This window comes from Eufriesea mexicana, unplaced genomic scaffold, assembly GCF_001483705.2.
Source record: "Eufriesea mexicana isolate 0111107269 unplaced genomic scaffold, ASM148370v2 scaffold620, whole genome shotgun sequence".
Taxonomy (NCBI): Eukaryota; Metazoa; Arthropoda; class Insecta; order Hymenoptera; family Apidae; genus Eufriesea; species Eufriesea mexicana.
This window is the reverse complement of record NW_016908778.1, coordinates 521,854-541,164: the sequence shown is the minus strand read 5'-3', so window position 1 is coordinate 541,164 and position 19,311 is coordinate 521,854. Positions and strand designations below refer to the sequence as shown.

General features: G+C 29.9%; 2 protein-coding genes across 4 annotated transcripts; both read left to right on the top strand.

The window, feature by feature from the left end:
- The first annotated feature begins 297 nt into the window (after positions 1–297).
- LOC108546190 (zinc finger imprinted 3) lies at positions 298–3,223 on the top strand. Its single transcript, XM_017898139.1, has 6 exons — positions 298–623; positions 1,992–2,184; positions 2,266–2,405; positions 2,476–2,638; positions 2,729–2,983; positions 3,068–3,223. The coding sequence occupies exons 1-6, from the start codon at positions 544–546 to the stop codon at positions 3,194–3,196; spliced, it is 960 nt and encodes a 319-aa protein (XP_017753628.1). The 5' UTR covers positions 298–543; the 3' UTR covers positions 3,197–3,223.
- A 919-nt stretch (positions 3,224–4,142) lies between these two features.
- Positions 4,143–18,982, top strand: BuGZ (Bub3 interacting GLEBS and Zinc finger domain protein). Of its 3 annotated transcripts, none has more exons than XR_001890126.1 (7): positions 4,143–4,183; positions 6,387–6,513; positions 6,599–6,963; positions 7,135–7,468; positions 7,547–7,940; positions 11,782–12,083; positions 17,572–18,982. XR_001890126.1 is itself a non-coding variant. In XM_017898162.1 (7 exons), the coding sequence occupies exons 1-6, from the start codon at positions 4,143–4,145 to the stop codon at positions 9,416–9,418; spliced, it is 1,359 nt and encodes a 452-aa protein (XP_017753651.1). In that variant the 3' UTR covers positions 9,419–9,447; positions 11,782–11,853. The 3 variants fall into 3 exon arrangements, 2 of the variants coding, with proteins under 2 accessions (XP_017753651.1, XP_017753650.1); XM_017898162.1 differs by lacking the exon at positions 17,572–18,982 and adding an exon at positions 9,321–9,447 and having other exon boundaries at positions 11,782–11,853; XM_017898161.1 differs by lacking the exon at positions 17,572–18,982 and having other exon boundaries at positions 11,782–13,111.
- Positions 18,983–19,311: the final 329 nt, after the last annotated feature.

Below are 19,311 nucleotides of genomic sequence, written 5' to 3'. Positions count from 1 at the left end.
AGATATATGGTTCAGTCTCTGTAAGAGATAAATATATAAATGTAATTTAAGGTTTATGTGTATTTCAAAATAAGAAAAATACATGTTTATATATAACTGAATTGTGTAACGTTATGTATTTATAACAAATTTTATTGCGTTAATCATTGATATTTATAATTATATTTATATTTGCTTATAAGTACTAAATTTATGATTATTATACTTACGCTCGATTAAAGAAGTTGATTGTTTTGTATTTTTTAGAGTGGCATATGATAGGTGGCGCGACTTTCAATCCAATAAAATGGCCGAAAATTGATTTTTCTACGCGGACGTGAGTTCTATGAAATTTTTTACATTCAACCACAAATAAAAGACATATATGTTGAAAAACTATAATGTTCTAAAAGAAGAAATATTATATTGTTACGGATCGTGATTGGTTGAGTATAGCTATTACCATCGAATTATAAAAAGTGAAGAACTTGTATGTTATACTACCTGGCGCAAAGACGTCCGGTAAATTTCTAATGTTTTTTTGAAATAAGAATTCGCGCCTAAATGAGTGCTAAAGGCCAACACAATTGCGTTTTGTGTGACTCAAAATTAGAATCCAAGGAAGCTTTGCAGGCACATTTTAGGTATTAAAAGGAAATATTTCTTTTGATATGTTCATAACCAAGCAAGTAATCTTATAAAACAAAGATATTTTTACATATATAAGCTATTTTTTCATCCTATTGCAATACATATTTTAAAGTAAAAGTTTTATAATATACGCAAATGTTTTTAAACAGTTGACATGTTAATGATAATATTTAGCTACATTACCGATAGAGTATCGTTCGCGCCATATTTCCAATTGCTTATATTTTCTGTTTGACTTCGAGACAGAATTATATTCACTTTGATAATAATAAACAGTAATAACAAAATACAAGTTATATTAATATAATTATAAATAATAACATGAAACATATTTAAACACGTTTAAAAATCAAATTATTTTTAAATATGCTTAAAAAGTTACCTTTTTTAAGAAAAAACATTGTATAGAATTTTAATTCGTTTATTAGTATATATTCAAAGAATATTTTAAGTAATTGATATATTATTTATTTAATATTTGTGATAGTTGTTAATCAATAATTAATATTATATCAGCAATATAGTATTATACTTAAAAATATATTTAATTTTGCTGATCAATTACATACAAAATACTTAAAATATGATTACTAAATAATTCAATAAGTTAATAACAATAGAATTATGATTAAAATTTTTTTCAAATAGTAAATTAAATTAAGATAAAATTTAGATTTAGAAAAACTTCATTTTAATAATATTTCAAATTTTATTATCTTTAATATAATTTATTTTATTATAAATTTTGCATTTTAATTTATAAAATTTAGTATTTTTGGTCAGAGATAATTTATAAGTATTTATTTCATTCAAATATTATCTTGTACTTTAGAATTAAGAAAATGTTATATATGAAATGTATTTTAGTATAATTGATTGTATTATAAAATAAAAAAGTTAACTTGAAGTTATGAAATTAATGAAAATAATGTTATTAGATGTAGAGATCTGTATAACAAACAAAATATGACATCATTTAATTTTTGTTATATTAACTCCATATATTAATATGTAGATTATATGTTTTGCTTAAATATATTTTAACTATTTACATTTCTAATTAACAATTGAAATTTTATGCTTATATAAATAGAAGTTTCATTTAATGATAAGTTTTTAACCAGTTAAATTTATATATATAGAGAGAAGAAAAATTGAAATTATATTTTTAGGTTTTACCATGTAATTTGAATATAATCTGTTAAATTTTCTTTTTTTCATGGAGTTCTTAGCAACCCATTTCTAGAGAAAGAAAATAAGAAAAATAAGTTCAAACAAATTTTATTGAATTTGTTACTGAAACTGTGTTTTAGAAATAGAAAGTTTAATTATATGTAAAAAGTTAAATACTGTGTGTATAGGAAGCATGCCAACAAAGAAATAGATACTCGTGGTAGACCTGTGAAAACAAGCAAAAATGATGATACCCAATGTGATATGTGTGGACAAGCTTTTGATTCAATTACTGCAACAATACGACACAGATTTAAAGTTCATCCTAATTCACCAACAAAATTTTATTGTCACTATTGTGGGATGCAATTTCCTTTAAAAGTACATTGTTCATTTATAATATAAATAATACATATTATGTATTATTTCCTTTAATTTTATATATTATTATTTTTTCATTAGACACACAGGGATAATCATCAAGTATCGCATGATTCATCTGAAAGTGAGAGAAAAGAACAACATAAAAAGTGCGAAGACTGTGATGTATTATTTTATAATGAAAAGGCTTTAGATTATCATTATCGATCTATACATAAAAGGTTGTAAATTATTTTAATAGTATTAAATTATTAAATACATTTTAATTCTATATAATAATTTAACTTTTAGAATGGTACATTTGTTTCAACCAATAGCAACACCACCGCCTAGTAATAAAATCAAAGTGAATTCAATGAATGATGCCCTCAGTGTATATTATTGTCATTTATGTGGTGCTGAGTATGTCATAAAATTCAATTTGCAACGACATTTGGAAAGAGCTCATACTCAAGTAAAATAATAAATAAATAAATAAAAAATAAATACTATATATACATATTTGTGTTACAAAGGTTTTATATTTTATCTTTGTAATTAACAGGAAGAAAGAGAAGCTGTACCAGAAGATTTAATAAAATGTACAGTATGTGCTGCTTTATTTTGCAGTAAAAAAGCATATGAAGTACATAACAGCTATCATCAACCAGATGATCTATATGTAACATCAGAGGAACAAAGACTACAAACTGTAACTAAAGTAGATCAAGATTTTGATATTAGGCGTGTCGAAGGAGTTGCTGATAAATACGTCCCAAAAACTAATACCCCTAAAAGGCCAGCTAAAAATTGGCCAAAGGTATTATGACTTAAATTTGTTTCTTTATTTTATGTATGTTGAACAAATTTACTAATTCAATTAACAAAATTTATTATTTTATAGCCTAAAAGAACACAGAAAGTAGAAGTAAAACAAAAAGATTATTCTTCTTCAGATGATGAACCTGGTGCTATTATTGAATCCAGTGATTCTGAGAGTGATCTTCCATTAAAACAAAGGATTTGCAGCTAACGGAGGTCTTTTTATTGTTTACAAAATATTTCTATGTTTATACTTCTTAAATGTTAACACTACGTCAAAATGATTGTCATTGTAAAATTATCATGCAAATTTTATTTTTAACTTCTATGCAAACATAAAATGTGATTGTAGATGATAATCTCTATATTAGTATTTTTTATATTAATATATATACGTATTTTCGTTTATTTAATTTACCCTACTAGTAATACTTTTTGTTTACAGCATTAAATTAATTATTATAAATATATATTGTCTGCATTTATATTGTCTTCATATTGAAAATATGTATGAAACATGAATTTATATCTCCGTGAATATTTGTATATAATTTTATATATATAACGTATTTGGTACAATAAACAAGATACACAAATATTACAAATTACATAAGAAATTAAAATATAAAACAATTGTTATAAAATGGTATATGAATTTTTGTTTATGTAAACGTTTTAACAAATTAAGTATATATTGAAAATAAATGTTTAAAGTTTTTTATTGAATAATGTACCAATATGCTAAATTTGGAAAAAATTTATTTCTATACATAAATATAGAATTTTTTCAGATTATAACATAAGAGTAAAATAATTTAAAATTACATAAGTTTTATTTATTAGAAATGATTTGTTCATTTGAATTTAATAGTAAATATTATTCCAATAGAATATAAACAATTAGTAATGTTTCTCATTGAAATTAGAAAGTTGATAGGGAAAATTTAGTTCAACAAGCTAGTAATTTTTGGGTAATACTATTGGTTACAGTTCCTTCCGTCAAATACGGAAAAGATGCAGTCGCCATTTTACATCGTCGATTTTTACGTGTGTGTGCGGGGCAGTTACTTTACGACTTAAATTCTTGTTACGTGGGCGTAAAACATTTAGTGGCATATTTATATTAATTTTAAATTGCCAGAAGTTAAAAAGAAAATATGGGACGTAAAAAGAAGAAGCAGTCGAGACCCTGGTGTTGGTATCCTTTTTCAAAATACCCTTTATTATGGGATACTTTACGTAACTGTATTTTTAGATCATAAATCAAAATTACGATTATATTGCTTTTGTAATTATAACATTAGAGGAATTAAGATTGTATTAATTTTCGTATTACCTTGTGTTAGTATAGTTTGATTCGAAAGTTCTTACTATATCGTACAACATTTTTAACACACTAAGTAAAAGCGTGTGACGAGTTAAAGTGGCTGAATGCGTGAAAAATCGATATTTCGTTAGCAACTATATTCGACTACATTTCTTTCATTATCGTAAAGGTATTTATTTGCTAACTACGATAGATTTACACTCCTATGTTATTAAAGTATTTGTCGAAACAAATTTTGACAAATGCTATTAAAGTTTATTTCGGATAGGCCTCTATATTATTTATTAAAATATAAAACTTTAAGATTTCACTAAAATACAATTTTTTAAATTGTTATAAAGTGTCATTTATATTTATATTTATTCATCCTTTAATATAATGATACTATTAATAATGATAACAGGTTAAAGAGTGAAATATTATGTTCATTTATAAGAAAAATTATTTGAAAATTAAGATTTATATATATTTTATAATATGTTTTGATAAATTTTCTATTTAATATAATCTTGTATAGAATAGTCTAATAACAATAAGTTATTTTTAGAACTATGAAAATGTCTTATCTCTATAAGATATATGTTACAGGAAAGGCCATAATATGTGAGAAATAATTTTTTCATTGGTGGAAGATTTATAAAAATTTCAAGATGGCCTTTATCTTTTTTCTTAAATGATATACCTTTATGTTAAATAGAATTGTGGATATTTGGACAATTTTGATTTGTAATTCAATACTTTGATATCTTGGAACAATCTTTAATATGAAGTAAAGTAATATATCAATGTATCTTATATTATAGAAGGTGGTTAGAATAATATATATTTGCATTTATATAATTTTATAACTATTAAATTATTATAGTCTATATATTTCTTATTATCTTTAGATTAATTATAGTATATATAGCAGTGATTCTTTCTTTCACATCTAGTGTTGTTTTTTTTTTGGTACATAATATTTTTTAGTGTTTTCCTAAGAATAAAATCTAATGCTTTAAAAGACCTATTAAATATATGACATGATACAATATACAGATATAAAGTTATGAAGTAAAAAATTGTTAGAGTATAATATGATAATTTAAAATATTCTATTAATATGAATAAATGTTACTTCTTGTTTTTACTTTATGTTAAATATTTGTTGGTTATAGGTTATTGAAATGATCTAAACATCTACTTCTAAGAGTAGTAAGCCATGAGATAACTTTAAAATGTCAAAAAATCTTTCTGCCAGTAAAAAGATTATTATAAAATCTTTCTGCCAGTAAAAAGATTATTACAAACAATTATTATAGCTATAGTATATAAGTAATAGAGGTATTTCAAATGATCAAAGTATATAGAATATATTTTGTAATTAATAGAAACGAATTTAAAAGCTAAATATTGAAAAAATATATCTTTTTAAGATATTGTTGAATATGTTATAATTAACTAATATTTGTTATTTAATTTTTGTTGAAATATTAAAGCAACCTTTACTCTATAAACAGAGGTTATATTGACCTTAATATCTTTGAAAAGTTTACGTGCCTTTCAGTTTCCATTTTGTATTTTTGCAAAAAGAATGTATTTAAACATGTTATTGCATAATGTTTACAAATGTATCTCATTTTGGAATATTTGGAGATATTACCTGCATTTTTTCAAATTTTTTCAAAGATTTTTACCAATTCAAAAACATGTGAGGTGAATATGAATCGAAAGAATTTTATGTATACTAATAAAATCTATTGTGGATTGAACTTGTTATTTTATAATTATTATCTCTATCATTATAATTACTTATATGCAACTGTTATCAGTTTCTTTTTCGTTGAATGCTCAAAATGAAATATGTGCATGTGTTTATAGATTTGACAAAAATATATGACTATTTTCTCTTTTATTATAAATCTTTATATTTCAATTCATTTTATAGATGGGTTGGAATAATTAAAGGTATAAAATCATATACCAAATATAATTTTTGTATATATTTAAATTATCTGTTAGATTTTTTTAAGGATATGTTATGTGCATTTTTATTCTTGTACATCATATATGTTTCCTTGACTAATTTGTTAAGGTATTGTAATCGAGAATTTGAAGATGAAAAAATTCTTATACAACATCAAAAAGCAAAACACTTTAAATGTCACATTTGCCATAAGAAGCTTTATACGGGACCAGGACTTAGTATACATTGTATGCAGGTATTATCAATCAATCTTCACCTAGTGATATTCAAGTTTGAAAATGTATAGGTATTATAAAATTGCCATCATACTAACTTTTCAGGTACACAAAGAAGCTATAGATAAGGTACCTAATTCTTTGCCAAATCGGAGTAATATTGAAATAGAAATTTATGGTATGGAAGGTATACCACCAAATGATGCAAAAGAACATGAAAGGCAAAGAAATGGAGGTAGACCTGGTTCACCAAGTTCTGGTGAAGATGAACCAGTTCGAAAGAAAGCAAAACCAGAAGGTTTATTAGGTTCTGCACCAGGAGCAATGCCTACAGGTTCCAATATGATGCCAGGCGTAATGCCAGGTATGGCAGCTCATCCTGGTATGCCACCAATGGGACAGTTCCCACCACCCATGCATCATATGATGGGACCTATGGGTCCTGTAGGTCCACCTTTCATGGGTCCTGGGTATGTATAATTTATTCTTTTAAAACCAGACAACGCAAAAGAAGAGTTAAATATCTGATATTAATTTAATGCAAGTTAGGTAAATACAATCTAAAGTTTTTAAATTTATAAATATCATAACAAAAGTATAGAAATAGCAGAACAAAGTAATCAATTTTTCTTTTTTTATAGTATGATGCCTGGAATGCCAGGTATGCCACCAGGTATACAACCACCAGTGTCAGGTGCATCCATACCACCAACGCGACCATTATTTCCAAGTGCTGCAGCTGTTTCAACTGCTGCATCTACAGCCGTGACTTCTCCTTTGGGCACAGATTTTAAGCCAATTACATCAGTGGCTGGTGGATCTATAGGACCGGTTAAGCCAACATTCCCTGCATATAGTAATGCAGATAGCAATACTAGCACTAATAATAATATTGGAAATGATCAGAAAGTAAATCTTATAGCCACTACTAGTGCTGCCATTAAAATCATTCATCCTCCAGAAGACCTTAGTTTAGTAAGTCAATTATCTTTTATTTATATACTATTAATAGATATAGAAGATATATATATATATAAAAATTAAATGCTTCAGGAGGAAATTAGAGCAAGACTTCCAAAGTATCAACGGCGGCAAAGTGAAGAAGCTCGAACTGTACAAGCTGCTGATGCCAATCAACAAGCTGTTGCATTGCAGCAGCAACAACAACAACAGCAACAGCAGCAACAACAAGCTGCTGCTGCTAATGCAGCTGCTGCATTTCAGGATCAACAGCAGCGACAACAAGCGGCATTAAATGCACTTCAACAACAACAACAAAGATTTCAGAGACCTCCACAAGCAGTAATGGTTCCTGCATCTGCAGCAATGCCTGTTAGTTCTGTTGCACTGATGGCACCGCTTATGCGACCCACTATGACTCTAGCCGCACCTGCTCTGATTCATGGAGGTAACATGATGCGACCGCCCCCCATGGGCCTACCACCAGGTAAGTCTCTCTAATTTTAAATACTCATCTCTGTTTCGACGAGAGCACCTCATCAATATGCATTAATCTGCGTAAATATTATTAAATTTGAATCAAATTGTTTTTATATGTATCCTTTTCAGTATCTTATTTAGAGCTATTGAAGATATATTACTGAAATATTTGGTGCAATTTTATTGTATTTTGTTAGATAAGAAATTATTTTTTTTTAATATCATTATGGAAATTTTCGTAATATGTTTAAAAAAAATTAATATTTCTTCGATAGTTCAACATTTATTACTTGTTTCAAAGACAGTGAAAAATCATGTTTCAAGTACTTGAACCGAAGAAAAATATATTGACATACAAATATGTATAGATACAATAGGTTCAATCTATCAAGAATAATAGGTAATATATTGTACATTTCATTGAATATATACAGTATATTTTCTTGATATGCAATATATTTTATTAATCAGCTGTAAGAATAAGTAAACCTTCGTTTATATTATAATGATCATGTTGATTCTAAAGTAAGAAATTCTAAATGTTTTTCAATTAGAGAGATAACTTCGGACAATAGGTTTACCCAAAAGCTTGAGGTTTATATGATCCATTTAATAGAAATATAGATCAATCATTAAGACAAAAATGTTTTCCATCTGACATGCAGTATAATATACCTTTGCACTTCATCCATCACTATGCAGCCCCTACCCTCTGCCTCCAACAACAAATTAGACTTGCCCGATGGCTAGGAATGTGTTATGGATGAATGAGAGTGACAGAAGACAAAAATTAGATTTGGGGGGGATTAATTTTGACCAGGTACACGGGAGATATTTTAAACACAAGGACATTTAAAGGGGGGGGAAAAAAAAACAGAAAAAATGTAATACGACTATTCAGATACTAGCATGCTCAGGATTCATCCGTATGCCAGAATCGACGACAGCGTGTCTTGTACGTTTATGTTTTAACGGTGCGTTTGCAGGGCGCCCAGTCACTCCTTGGTGAGTGTTGAACGATCCCAGTCTGGTTACTAAAACCGTGTTTTATACAAGCGCAACAAGGTTGGTCCTTAGCAATTAGCATGCGGTGACATGGCATATCTATCTATATATATTTATATATATACAAACACACACATATATATATATACACAACACACACACATATGCATATATATATATATATATATATGTGTGTGTGTGTTTGTGTGTATATACGTATATATATATATAAAATTTCTCTCTATATATATCTATATATACATCGTTATATTTATTATTATTCTTATTAATTAATATTATTATTGTTATTATTATTGTCATCATTGTCATATTAATACACCTATATATATTTCTGTATATTTATATTATTGTCACTGGGCAGGTGGGTCGAGCGGCCAACGATATTGCATCTGTTCTGATTCCTTCAACGCCGGACAACCACACTTTGATTTTGGACACATCACGACTCTTTGGACGTGAAATGCCTCTTCTTGAAACTAGAGTACTCGGTATCAGAAGCACGATTACGCTAGATTTATATTTTTATAATCGCGGTATATATACATATATACACTATATATATATATATTTTCATAGATATATTTTTTCTCAATTGATAAAAATAATACAATGAAATTGATTCGATTTTCGGCCGCTCGGCTGGTTCATCGTACATATGATTTTTTCTTTTTCGTTCCATTAGCTTCTTTATTCACTATCTCGATTTAACCATATTCTTCTTATGACTCACTTGCCATTACCTCGCCAACCGTGTTACCATCCTACCTCTTCATATTACTTATATAGCTTGAAATCCTGGTGTTGTGATATAGTAGTGAAGAAACCGCTTTTTGGGCACGGTACTGACAGTCGTTCGAAGTTGTCATTCTAAATAACAAAAAAAAAAAAGAAAAAAAAAAAAAAGAAAAAAAAGAATAGAAAAGAATCAATGCATAGTTTCAATGACGGTTCCTTCCTTCTTTGTATTTCTTTAAGGATATTAAATTTAAAAAAATTTTACATTCAATAAAAACAATATTTAGAATAGATGATAGTTTTAAATTATTTATAATATTATTAGTGTTAATCAACCTGTTTTAGTGTCACTTTCTCTAAAAAAAAAAAAAAACTTTGTAATATATGAAAATATGAATTTAGAAGAAAAAAAAATAAGTTTAAAGAAAAAAGAGGGAAGAGAACATTTGTTAATGTTACTGTTTTTATTATTGTCGCGTGTATCACGATAAAAAGAGACTTGCAACAAGAACGAACGTAATGTATCTCCCTCACACCATAGCCTAGCTTTTGTGTCACACAAACGATTTTAGATATTTGAAGTCAAATCACAGTAAGTAAATAATTTCACGTTACCCAATATATATATAAAACTATAACTCGTACAAACACTTCATTGCAGCTGTTTCTTACATTTTTATGATAGAGATGTCTAATTTAACATTGGTAAATAAGGGAATCACTTTTGATTAACATTCTTTCTGAATTATACCGTGTCTTAGTAGTAAATGTTAAGTAGAACCATATTTCAAGGAAAATAAGTAATATTCCTCGGATGGGGGTTTGGATTTGAATAATATAAAAATAACAAATAAATTAATTCGATGCTTTCACATTATTGAAATCCTTTGAAACTAGTAAAAAGCATATCAAAAATTAGAATAGAAGAGAGAAATTTAACGTTTATTTCATTACTCCATTTTTATTCGTGGAAGCTCTTTTGGAGCAGTGACTTGGAAGATCGGCTGGCAGCCGAGCGATTCGCTCGAGTTATAAAAAGAAATAGTCAAATGAGTTTCCTATGTATGGTGTGAGGTTTTGCGTGGTATCACCTTTGTGAGTTTGTTGTGACTTGTATTGCATATGCGGCACATTGCATGTTGAGCTCAATTCCTCATATAGTTTGACCATTCGCATTGATAAAATGCTAGATAGACGTAGGTGGGCTGCCAATAATAAACCCTTATGGGTGTATGATGTAGTCCTAGAAAACTTGAAACTTTTCATCATTTTTCAAAAGAGAGCACCGTCGAAGTAAATATAAAATGTGCTCAGTTGATAATCGAAGATCAGTAGCATTTCGTTTTTCAATATGATTTTTCTTCCTTTTTATTTCACCTTTTGATCTATTTTAGATATTCTTCTAACAATTTGGAAACCTTTCTATTTAAAATAGTAATAATTGGTAAATAACGGTAAGAGACTATTATTTTATTTTTTTTGATTTATTACGGAAAGAATATCGTTTTTGTAAATTTTATGTGAGGAAATGCCATCGATCGGCTGTCAGACAACTTCCCGTTCAGATGACTGAGAATTCTCTAAATTAGTTCGGGATGTATTGGAAGAAACGAAATATTTAATTCGTATTCGATTCCCCGCGAAAAACTTAAAAGTTTTAAAAACTTAAAGAAAAAGGTTTACTAAATTATTCGTTTCTATTTTAGTAAATTTAAAAAATTTCAACGTTTCTTTCAAAACTCCGCAACTATTTTGCGACGAATACTTTTTCTACTGAACGATGCGCGGTCTCCAAAAAGAAAACTACGAAATTTTTGTTAAACGTGAGGAAGAAGACGGAGTACAAAGAGGAGAAATATGTGCGCATTCAAAACACACATGTAATTTGGTTTTTTTTTTTTTTTTTTTTTTTTTTTTTTTTTTTTTTTTTTTTTTTCTTTATGTTTGACGAGTATTCTCGCGACGTAAGTACATAAGAAGATTATTTACAGATTGTTCAAAACATGCAATATAAGAGATATAAAAAAGAACTGGGAAAGAAAGATTATTGGGAGTATGTTAAATTTACAGTATATTATCCTTTGCAGGGATGATAGGAGCGTTGCCACCAGGGGCAATGCATCCGGCATTCGCAACTCCAATGGGTTTTCCTGGTGCACCAATGTTGGCTCCAATGATGCATCCACGCTTCAGATGATCACCTCCTATGGACGGGCCCACTCCGCCACTGCACTTCGTGCTCTGGGCCCGCCCCTAAATTTTATTAGGGTCCGGACCTGACTGAGAAGAGGAGGAAAGCACGCGTAAAACATGTTAGCTCGCGTGGGCACACTTCGTTGATCGGCCGCGGCTGCACTTGACGCATCCTCTCCTACGAAGTTCACACGAAGTTAGCAAAATCTTTGTTTTTTTTTTATAATATCATTGCAAAACACATCACGTCAGTGCCTGAGAGGGTTTACCAGGTGCAGTGGAAACGGTCGGTCGTTCCTCTTCGATTTTTATGCCAGTAAAGATATCGAATGAACAATTCTATTCGCTTTCACACGTGGTACGTGGTCGCGTGATATCAGCGCAACAGCATAACTAATTTCCGAAGGAGTTTGAAATCCCAGGTGAGCAACGAAATCTGTTTTTTGTTGTGAAATCAATTTTGTTGTTTGCCTAGAATCTACCAACGGTTGTTTGAACCTTCGGATTATGTTTTCTATAAATATTTGTTGTTACATCTGAGTACCTGGTATTAAAATTGTAGTTATTAAAAGGGATGGTGATATCATGTTGTTAATGGCTGTACGAGCACGAAAGCTTTTCCGCGTAGAAAAATCGTGCGCTCTTGATAAAGAAATTTTATTGTTGTAAAGTCACAAGTAAGCAATTTTACGTTGCTCATCGTAATACGAATTATGAAGTCAGATCTGGAAGAAGGTATCGGATCTTTCAGCTGATTTTAAGTAGAACGAATTTCTATACAATCATCGGTTGTTCTTTTATTTTACGGTAGACCGTTTCCACGCGCTGTTTCTCAGCCTCTGCACCAGTGTTCTCTTGGAGAGACGCGATCGCGGAAAGGTGGCGTTTCACACTGCAGCTGGCAGAAAATTTGCTTGAATTAAGTATTTAAATTTATTTTCCTTTTTTTAACCAAAATGTTTTATCCATTTTATTAGGTGTATATATTAACCGTGTGAAGGTCTTGATTTCTATATGCTTTGTAACATGTCAGTCGTCTCATTTGATTCCCTTGCTTGAGGAGTATTAAGAAAAACAAGCCGCAGTGTGAACATTCTGTCGCCTCAGGTTAGTTTGTCACAACTTTTATTTTGTTAACGTTCCAGATCGAGTCGATATACTTTTGGGCCACAGTTCACATTTCTCTTTGTGTACTATCTTTCGTGGTGTTTTAAATTACCACTTACGTGTCGTGTTCACTTATAGTGAATTTGTAAGAGATATTTTACTGTATAACAGGAAAGATATTCAGATTTCTGCAACGTATGGCACAGTATATGTATGTAAACACCTATATTTAGTTTGCAAATTTTATTAACAGTATAAAAAATAGTTTAAAATAGTTTATGTCAACAGATAAAATTATAATTTTCTTTTTAAGATCCTTCTTCTCAAAATTTCAGTACTGTTAATATCTCTCAGTAATATAATCGCATCTTTTTATCTCCATATCTTTGCCACTGAAAATACAAAAAAATAATTAGGGAATTTCATTCTTACTGTAATATTTGGAAAAATAATTTAAAAAATCATATATTTATTGTATTAAAAACAATATTTTAAATATTACTGATTATAGAATATATTGCTAGAATCATGTGATTCAAAGATGAATAATTTTGAAATTTTGAAAACTTGATTGTAAGCAGAGATTGTTTAGTTATTCATATATGCTGATCAGAAATCTGAATTCTTGAAATTGTTACTTGTGTTGTTAATATAGTGAAAATATTTTGCAAGTCAAGTAAAATGTCTAGTACACAGAGTGAGTCACCTAATATTAGGACTTGAAGTAATTTTATTGTCTTTGGTGGTGTGCAAAAATATTAAAAGAAAAAGATTAAATGAAATAGTATAATAATTGAAGAGTAAAATTGAGTGGATAGAGAATAAAATCATTTATATCCAAATGATAATGAAAAGGTTTACACTTCTAAACATAAATTATATGTGTATTGAGACGATGACAATATAACTTACTTCAGTAAGTTAATAGACATAAAATATACTTCCATATTTTTCATTTACAAATTATTTATAAAATTATTCAAAAAAGAAGCAAACACTTGTATACTGCCAAGTATGGAAAACTGTTTTGTTTAGTTAGTTAACACTTTCACAGTTTATATTCTTTTCTTCATGCAAATTCAATTTGTCCATAATATTGAAAAAAAGTAAAATTGATTGCTGCAAAGTTTTGACATTAGGAAAAGGGCAAACATTGCAAACATTTAAAATGTTATGTTTATAATTACATACTTTTTAAAATTTGAGAAAAGTTATCTATATCTCATATGTGTACCACAAAAGTTAGAGTACTAATCTGTTGATTTTTGGTTATCTACACTCCAATCCAAAAAGATAGGACATGTTTTCTATTTTTGAGGCAACGTATAAACAATTTTTCAATTTTAACGAATGATATCGTAATATGCATCTTTTTCGTGTTTAGCAAAGGAAACACTTAAAATACTTTTCAAAATGAAGGCACGGGTATAAAAATCAGATAAACGTGCTTTGATTTTTGTGAATGAAAATTAATTTCTCATAGATTTTTGAGTACTAAATTCGAATTTGGTAGGAAAAGTCGGTTGTCACATCAAACGTGGAAGATATTCCAGAATAAAATCTGAAAAACTCGATTTTCGCCATATTTGCAGAGACATATCAGAAGATTAATTTTTGTTAAAATTATTCCATTTTAATCTACTGACGATGAAAACTATATGCTTTTACTCGCAGATGTCAAAAATAGACTAATTTCAAAACTTAGCAATCAAAAAATCGTATGATTGCAAATCAAATTTGATTTTGAAGACTTTTCTTGATATCGTTCTGCAAATATGGCGAAAATTGTATTTTTTTTGTTTTTATCTCCAAATATTTCTTACATCCAATGTGATGTCCGATTTTTTCTGTTAGATTTGGATTTTTATAGAATTCTTATAGATCTATAATCTGTAAGAAACTACTTTTCATTTGCAATTACCAAAGTTCGTTTATCTCTTTTTTATACCCGTGTTTTCAGTTTATGAGTGATTTTCTAACTCTTTTCTTTCAAAAAAAAGTCATTTTTTTGACTTCTTGGAAGATCCTTTTATCCCAGGATCGTAATGTTACGATATTTATCGTGAAATATCCATTTGCTAAATTTTGACTTATATCACACATAACGTTATTTATATGTCCCTAGCATGTTTTATAACTCGAATAAATCCGAGTATCGTTATTTCCTGAATTTCATAGTCTTATTCGACTTAATAAAGCATTTATAGTCGAATGTTTAAATAAAATTTTCAATATACTTTAACTCGTAGAACACGTTGGTAAAGTTTCTATGAAATTTATGCATGAGGTAATCCATATGAATTAAAGCTTAGAAAAATACATAATTTTGTATTAACGACAATCAGTGATAAGTCAAGGAGATATATAATTTTGCATCAGCTACCATGAAAGTGTTAACTACGATCAAAATATATATTAAATTTTGATATTTATTAATTCATCAGACTACTCGATCGTTGTTTATGTATAGGGTGATACTAGAATATAGAATGGTGTCACTAGGAAAATATTACCATGGGAACCTCATATTATGAGCTTCACCGTAACCCATCATGCCAATAGTGCTTTACTATTGTAGTGGAGATGCGCGTATACAAATGTATTACTTAGAAATTAAAATTCCAAATAAGGATCTCGAAGAAACGAGAATGATCATCTTCGCTATAGTGAAAGAGCGATATTAGTCTATTAACCCTTTGCACTCGATGATTTTCTGAGAAGAATTTTTCTTCCTAAAGAAGAATAGGAGTTCAAAGATTTTCTGCTATAAGGCTGACGATATTTTTTTCAGTAGTAAATGAGAAATCGTATAATAATTAATACGTAGAATTATTCGATTTCGATACGCCTCTCGAGTGCAAAGGGTTAAGTTATAGTAAGGGTCAGTTGACAAATCAGACAAACCTGACATTCCCATTGCGATATTACCCTAACGACACCATTTTTGAATATTCTAACGAGAAAATCACCCTGTATATTAAATTACATCTTTGTAACAGCAGCACATCTGTGTGCCGCGATTGAACTTGTTTGCTTCGGTTATAAATTTGTGCTAGTGAAGATTTTACTGCAATAGAAATTCACGAATTCGAAATCTTAAGAAATATTTTGGAGTAAAATTTTATTATTGCAATATTTATCCTTTTCAATGAAGTAATTAATCTTCTTAATACATTTTTCGTATTAGTAGAAATAACGAAGTCCAAGGTTCTAATATTAGGTGCACTATTTTATATACTTATATATATTTATATAGGATGATTTTGGCAAATGATAGATTTCAATATTTCTCTCAAAAGAATTAAAAAAAGCGATAGAAGCAAATACTTAAAAAATTAACAAAGAATTTTGTCATAATTATATTTCTGTATGTAAATATCTGAAATGAACTTGCATTTTTTAGATAAAGTTGTTATTTATATTTGTTAGGTCACTTTCTGTACTCGATGAGCTCCTTTTATCTATTATCTGCTAGAAATGTCACAGAAATTAGAAAAATTTCATCTAACGTTAGAGCTCATTCTAAATTTAAATTTATTCCATTGCTTGCAAAAATAATTGATCTTAATATCTCATTGCTTACATATGCTGATGAACAAAAGATAAGATGTGGTAAAATAATACATTTTAAATTGCTGGTAGTACGATTAATATACAAGAGATCACACGATATTATAGAAGAAACTCGTAATCGGTTTCAACGCGTAAAATAGAATCTGATAATTTTAGAATATTATTTAAAATTTGTTAGACACGTTGCGAGTCATTGCATTATTGGGAAAAAGTGAAATAGCAGAAAGTGACAATTATAAAAGGAAAGAAAAGAAAAGAAATATTTGCTTGTGTGGCTTTTTGGTGTCACTCGTAGAACGGTTAACGAATTATTAGATATGTTAAGATTTCCACAATTGCAATTACGATAAGTTATTAAAATGATTGTAATTTGTTGGTCACAAAGCAGAAGTGATCGATTCGATCTGTGAAGCCCTCTTCCTTTGCAAGGAACGTGTTGGCGACGCATGAGTGAGTGGTAAGTACGGAGGGTGCTCAGGAAAACCGATATCAGCTCTCTCTACACTCGACTCACGCCGTTTTCTTTACTTTATCCTATGCCAAATTATCGATGTTCCGATCGTGGAGTATATGGTTGTTTTCATAATTTTATTTAGATATAAATGATTTGTCATTCAGGTATATTAGGAATTGTGTTGAGTTTTGTTATAAATACCAAACTCTACGATCGGATGATACTTTACTTAATTCATTGGAAAATTCCTATTTCCTCTATTTATCTCTTCCATTATTATTCCTCCATTTATTTTCTTTTATCATTTCATTATTTCTTCAGGGTGTCTATTGATAGCAAAACGAAATCTCTGCAAAACCATCGTCTAAATATTTAAGTTAATACATCGCGATGTTCACAAACATAACCTGCGATAAATTATGAGGCAAGAAAAGAACCAAAAAATATGATTTATGGAGTCAGTGTTTCGTAGGTTGGCGGTGATCGGATCTTTATTTACGGATACTATAATCGCCAAACCTTGAACTTTTCATACGTTTCATGGTTTCAGACTAACGGAAGTTGGCACGTAAACGTATTGCGAAAGTGTGGCGAAGACGGTGCAAGAGGAGGCTGCAAACTAAAGCCATGAGAGATATTTTCCGCTTACTGTATGTTGATGATAATAGAGATTATGAATTGTACAAAGCTGTGTAATTCAGCTGTTTGTCTGTGAAAATACGAATTTGTGTAAATCTTCTTTCACTTCCTGAAGGTTCACCTCAGTAGGCACCCTGTTTGTCTATTCTTTCTCTCGACTTCTATCATTACTTCGAGAAAAATTATGAAACAGCATACCGCGCCGTACAACACGTGTACGTACCTAAAAGAACTACGCATCGTTATGAATATACTTCATTTCCTGGGGTTGTCTTTCCGAATCGTGTCTTTCCGCTGCTGTCGTTTTATCGGAAACAGAGGTGATTCGTGCAAGCGTCTACTTTCAGGCCGATAGAATTCAGTGCGGAATTCAGCCGAAAGAGGCGCTTCCCGTCTCTTAAGGCTGTTAAAGTACGGCCAGACATTGTTTCTCGACCGCGCTTTCCTTTCGTTCTGAGATTCGGCAGGACAATCTGATGACAGAATTGGACATGTAGAAGTTTTGTTATTTATTGAGTGTCACATTATCAAGTTGTTCCGAATAAAGACGTTCTGTGGAAAGTTCGAAAGATTGGGCATAGTCTGTCGTTCTGGGAAACTATTTTCTTTGAACAATCTTATCGGTTGAAACGAACAGTAATGTACATTATAATACATGCGTATGTTATACAGCTTGTAACACTCACACGTATAGGAAACGTGTAGGAAACTCAACGAATGTACTTTGTATTTTATTTTACATTTTTCGTTTTCTTATTTCTGTTGGCAAGCAAACAGAGCAACTGTACGTTGATAAATTTTCTCCCAGAATGGCGGGCGACAGCCACATATTGTTTCAACCAATCACAGCTCTGACCGCTGTTGGACCTTATCGGTCCCTTGCCTGAAGGCAGGCGATTGTTTGGACCTACCGTCCTAAAGTCGAGGTACTTGTATTCCCAACTATACATTTCGCTTATAGTTTCTAAACGCCTTTCGGTATTTCTACGGTACCGCGTTCCAGTATCGTTTAATACTACGCGTATTAAATGCGTGTTATATCTTTTCAAAATGGACGCTCGAAAGCGAGAGTAACGTTTAGTCCGTGCAAGATTGGCAAGTTAGAAGTAAAATATATTGGGAAGTGTCACGACCTTGGCTTCGTGGACGCGTGGCTGGACCGAGAAACAATATCAATCGTAATCGATAATGAGTCGTGGGTAAATCGTGTTAACTGACCCGATCGTTCGAAACGTTGGAACGAGAGAATTGTTCCGAATTATCTTACGAATAAAATAATTTCCTCGTTAGTTATTTTTAATTTTTATCTTTAGCGATATTGTAAATTATTTATTACTTCGAATATTTATTAATCTTTTAAGTTGACTTTGTACAAGCTACTATTATATTCGAGTACGGTTATGCTCAGTTGAATCGTACTTTTCAAATGTTCCTTGCAATGGTACAAAAGCTAACGTATTTTTTCTCGTTCGACAGTTCGATCGTTCGTAGAATGCTTAGCTGGCTCTGTGTGTATATCGATACATCTGTATCTTACGTTGCGCAAGAACCCTTCATTATCCTGTTCCTTTTTACGCTAATAATGTCTTTCCACTTGGTGACAGCGGATGCACGATTCGCTCGTGGGGATCGCTTTGCTCGAAGAACCGGT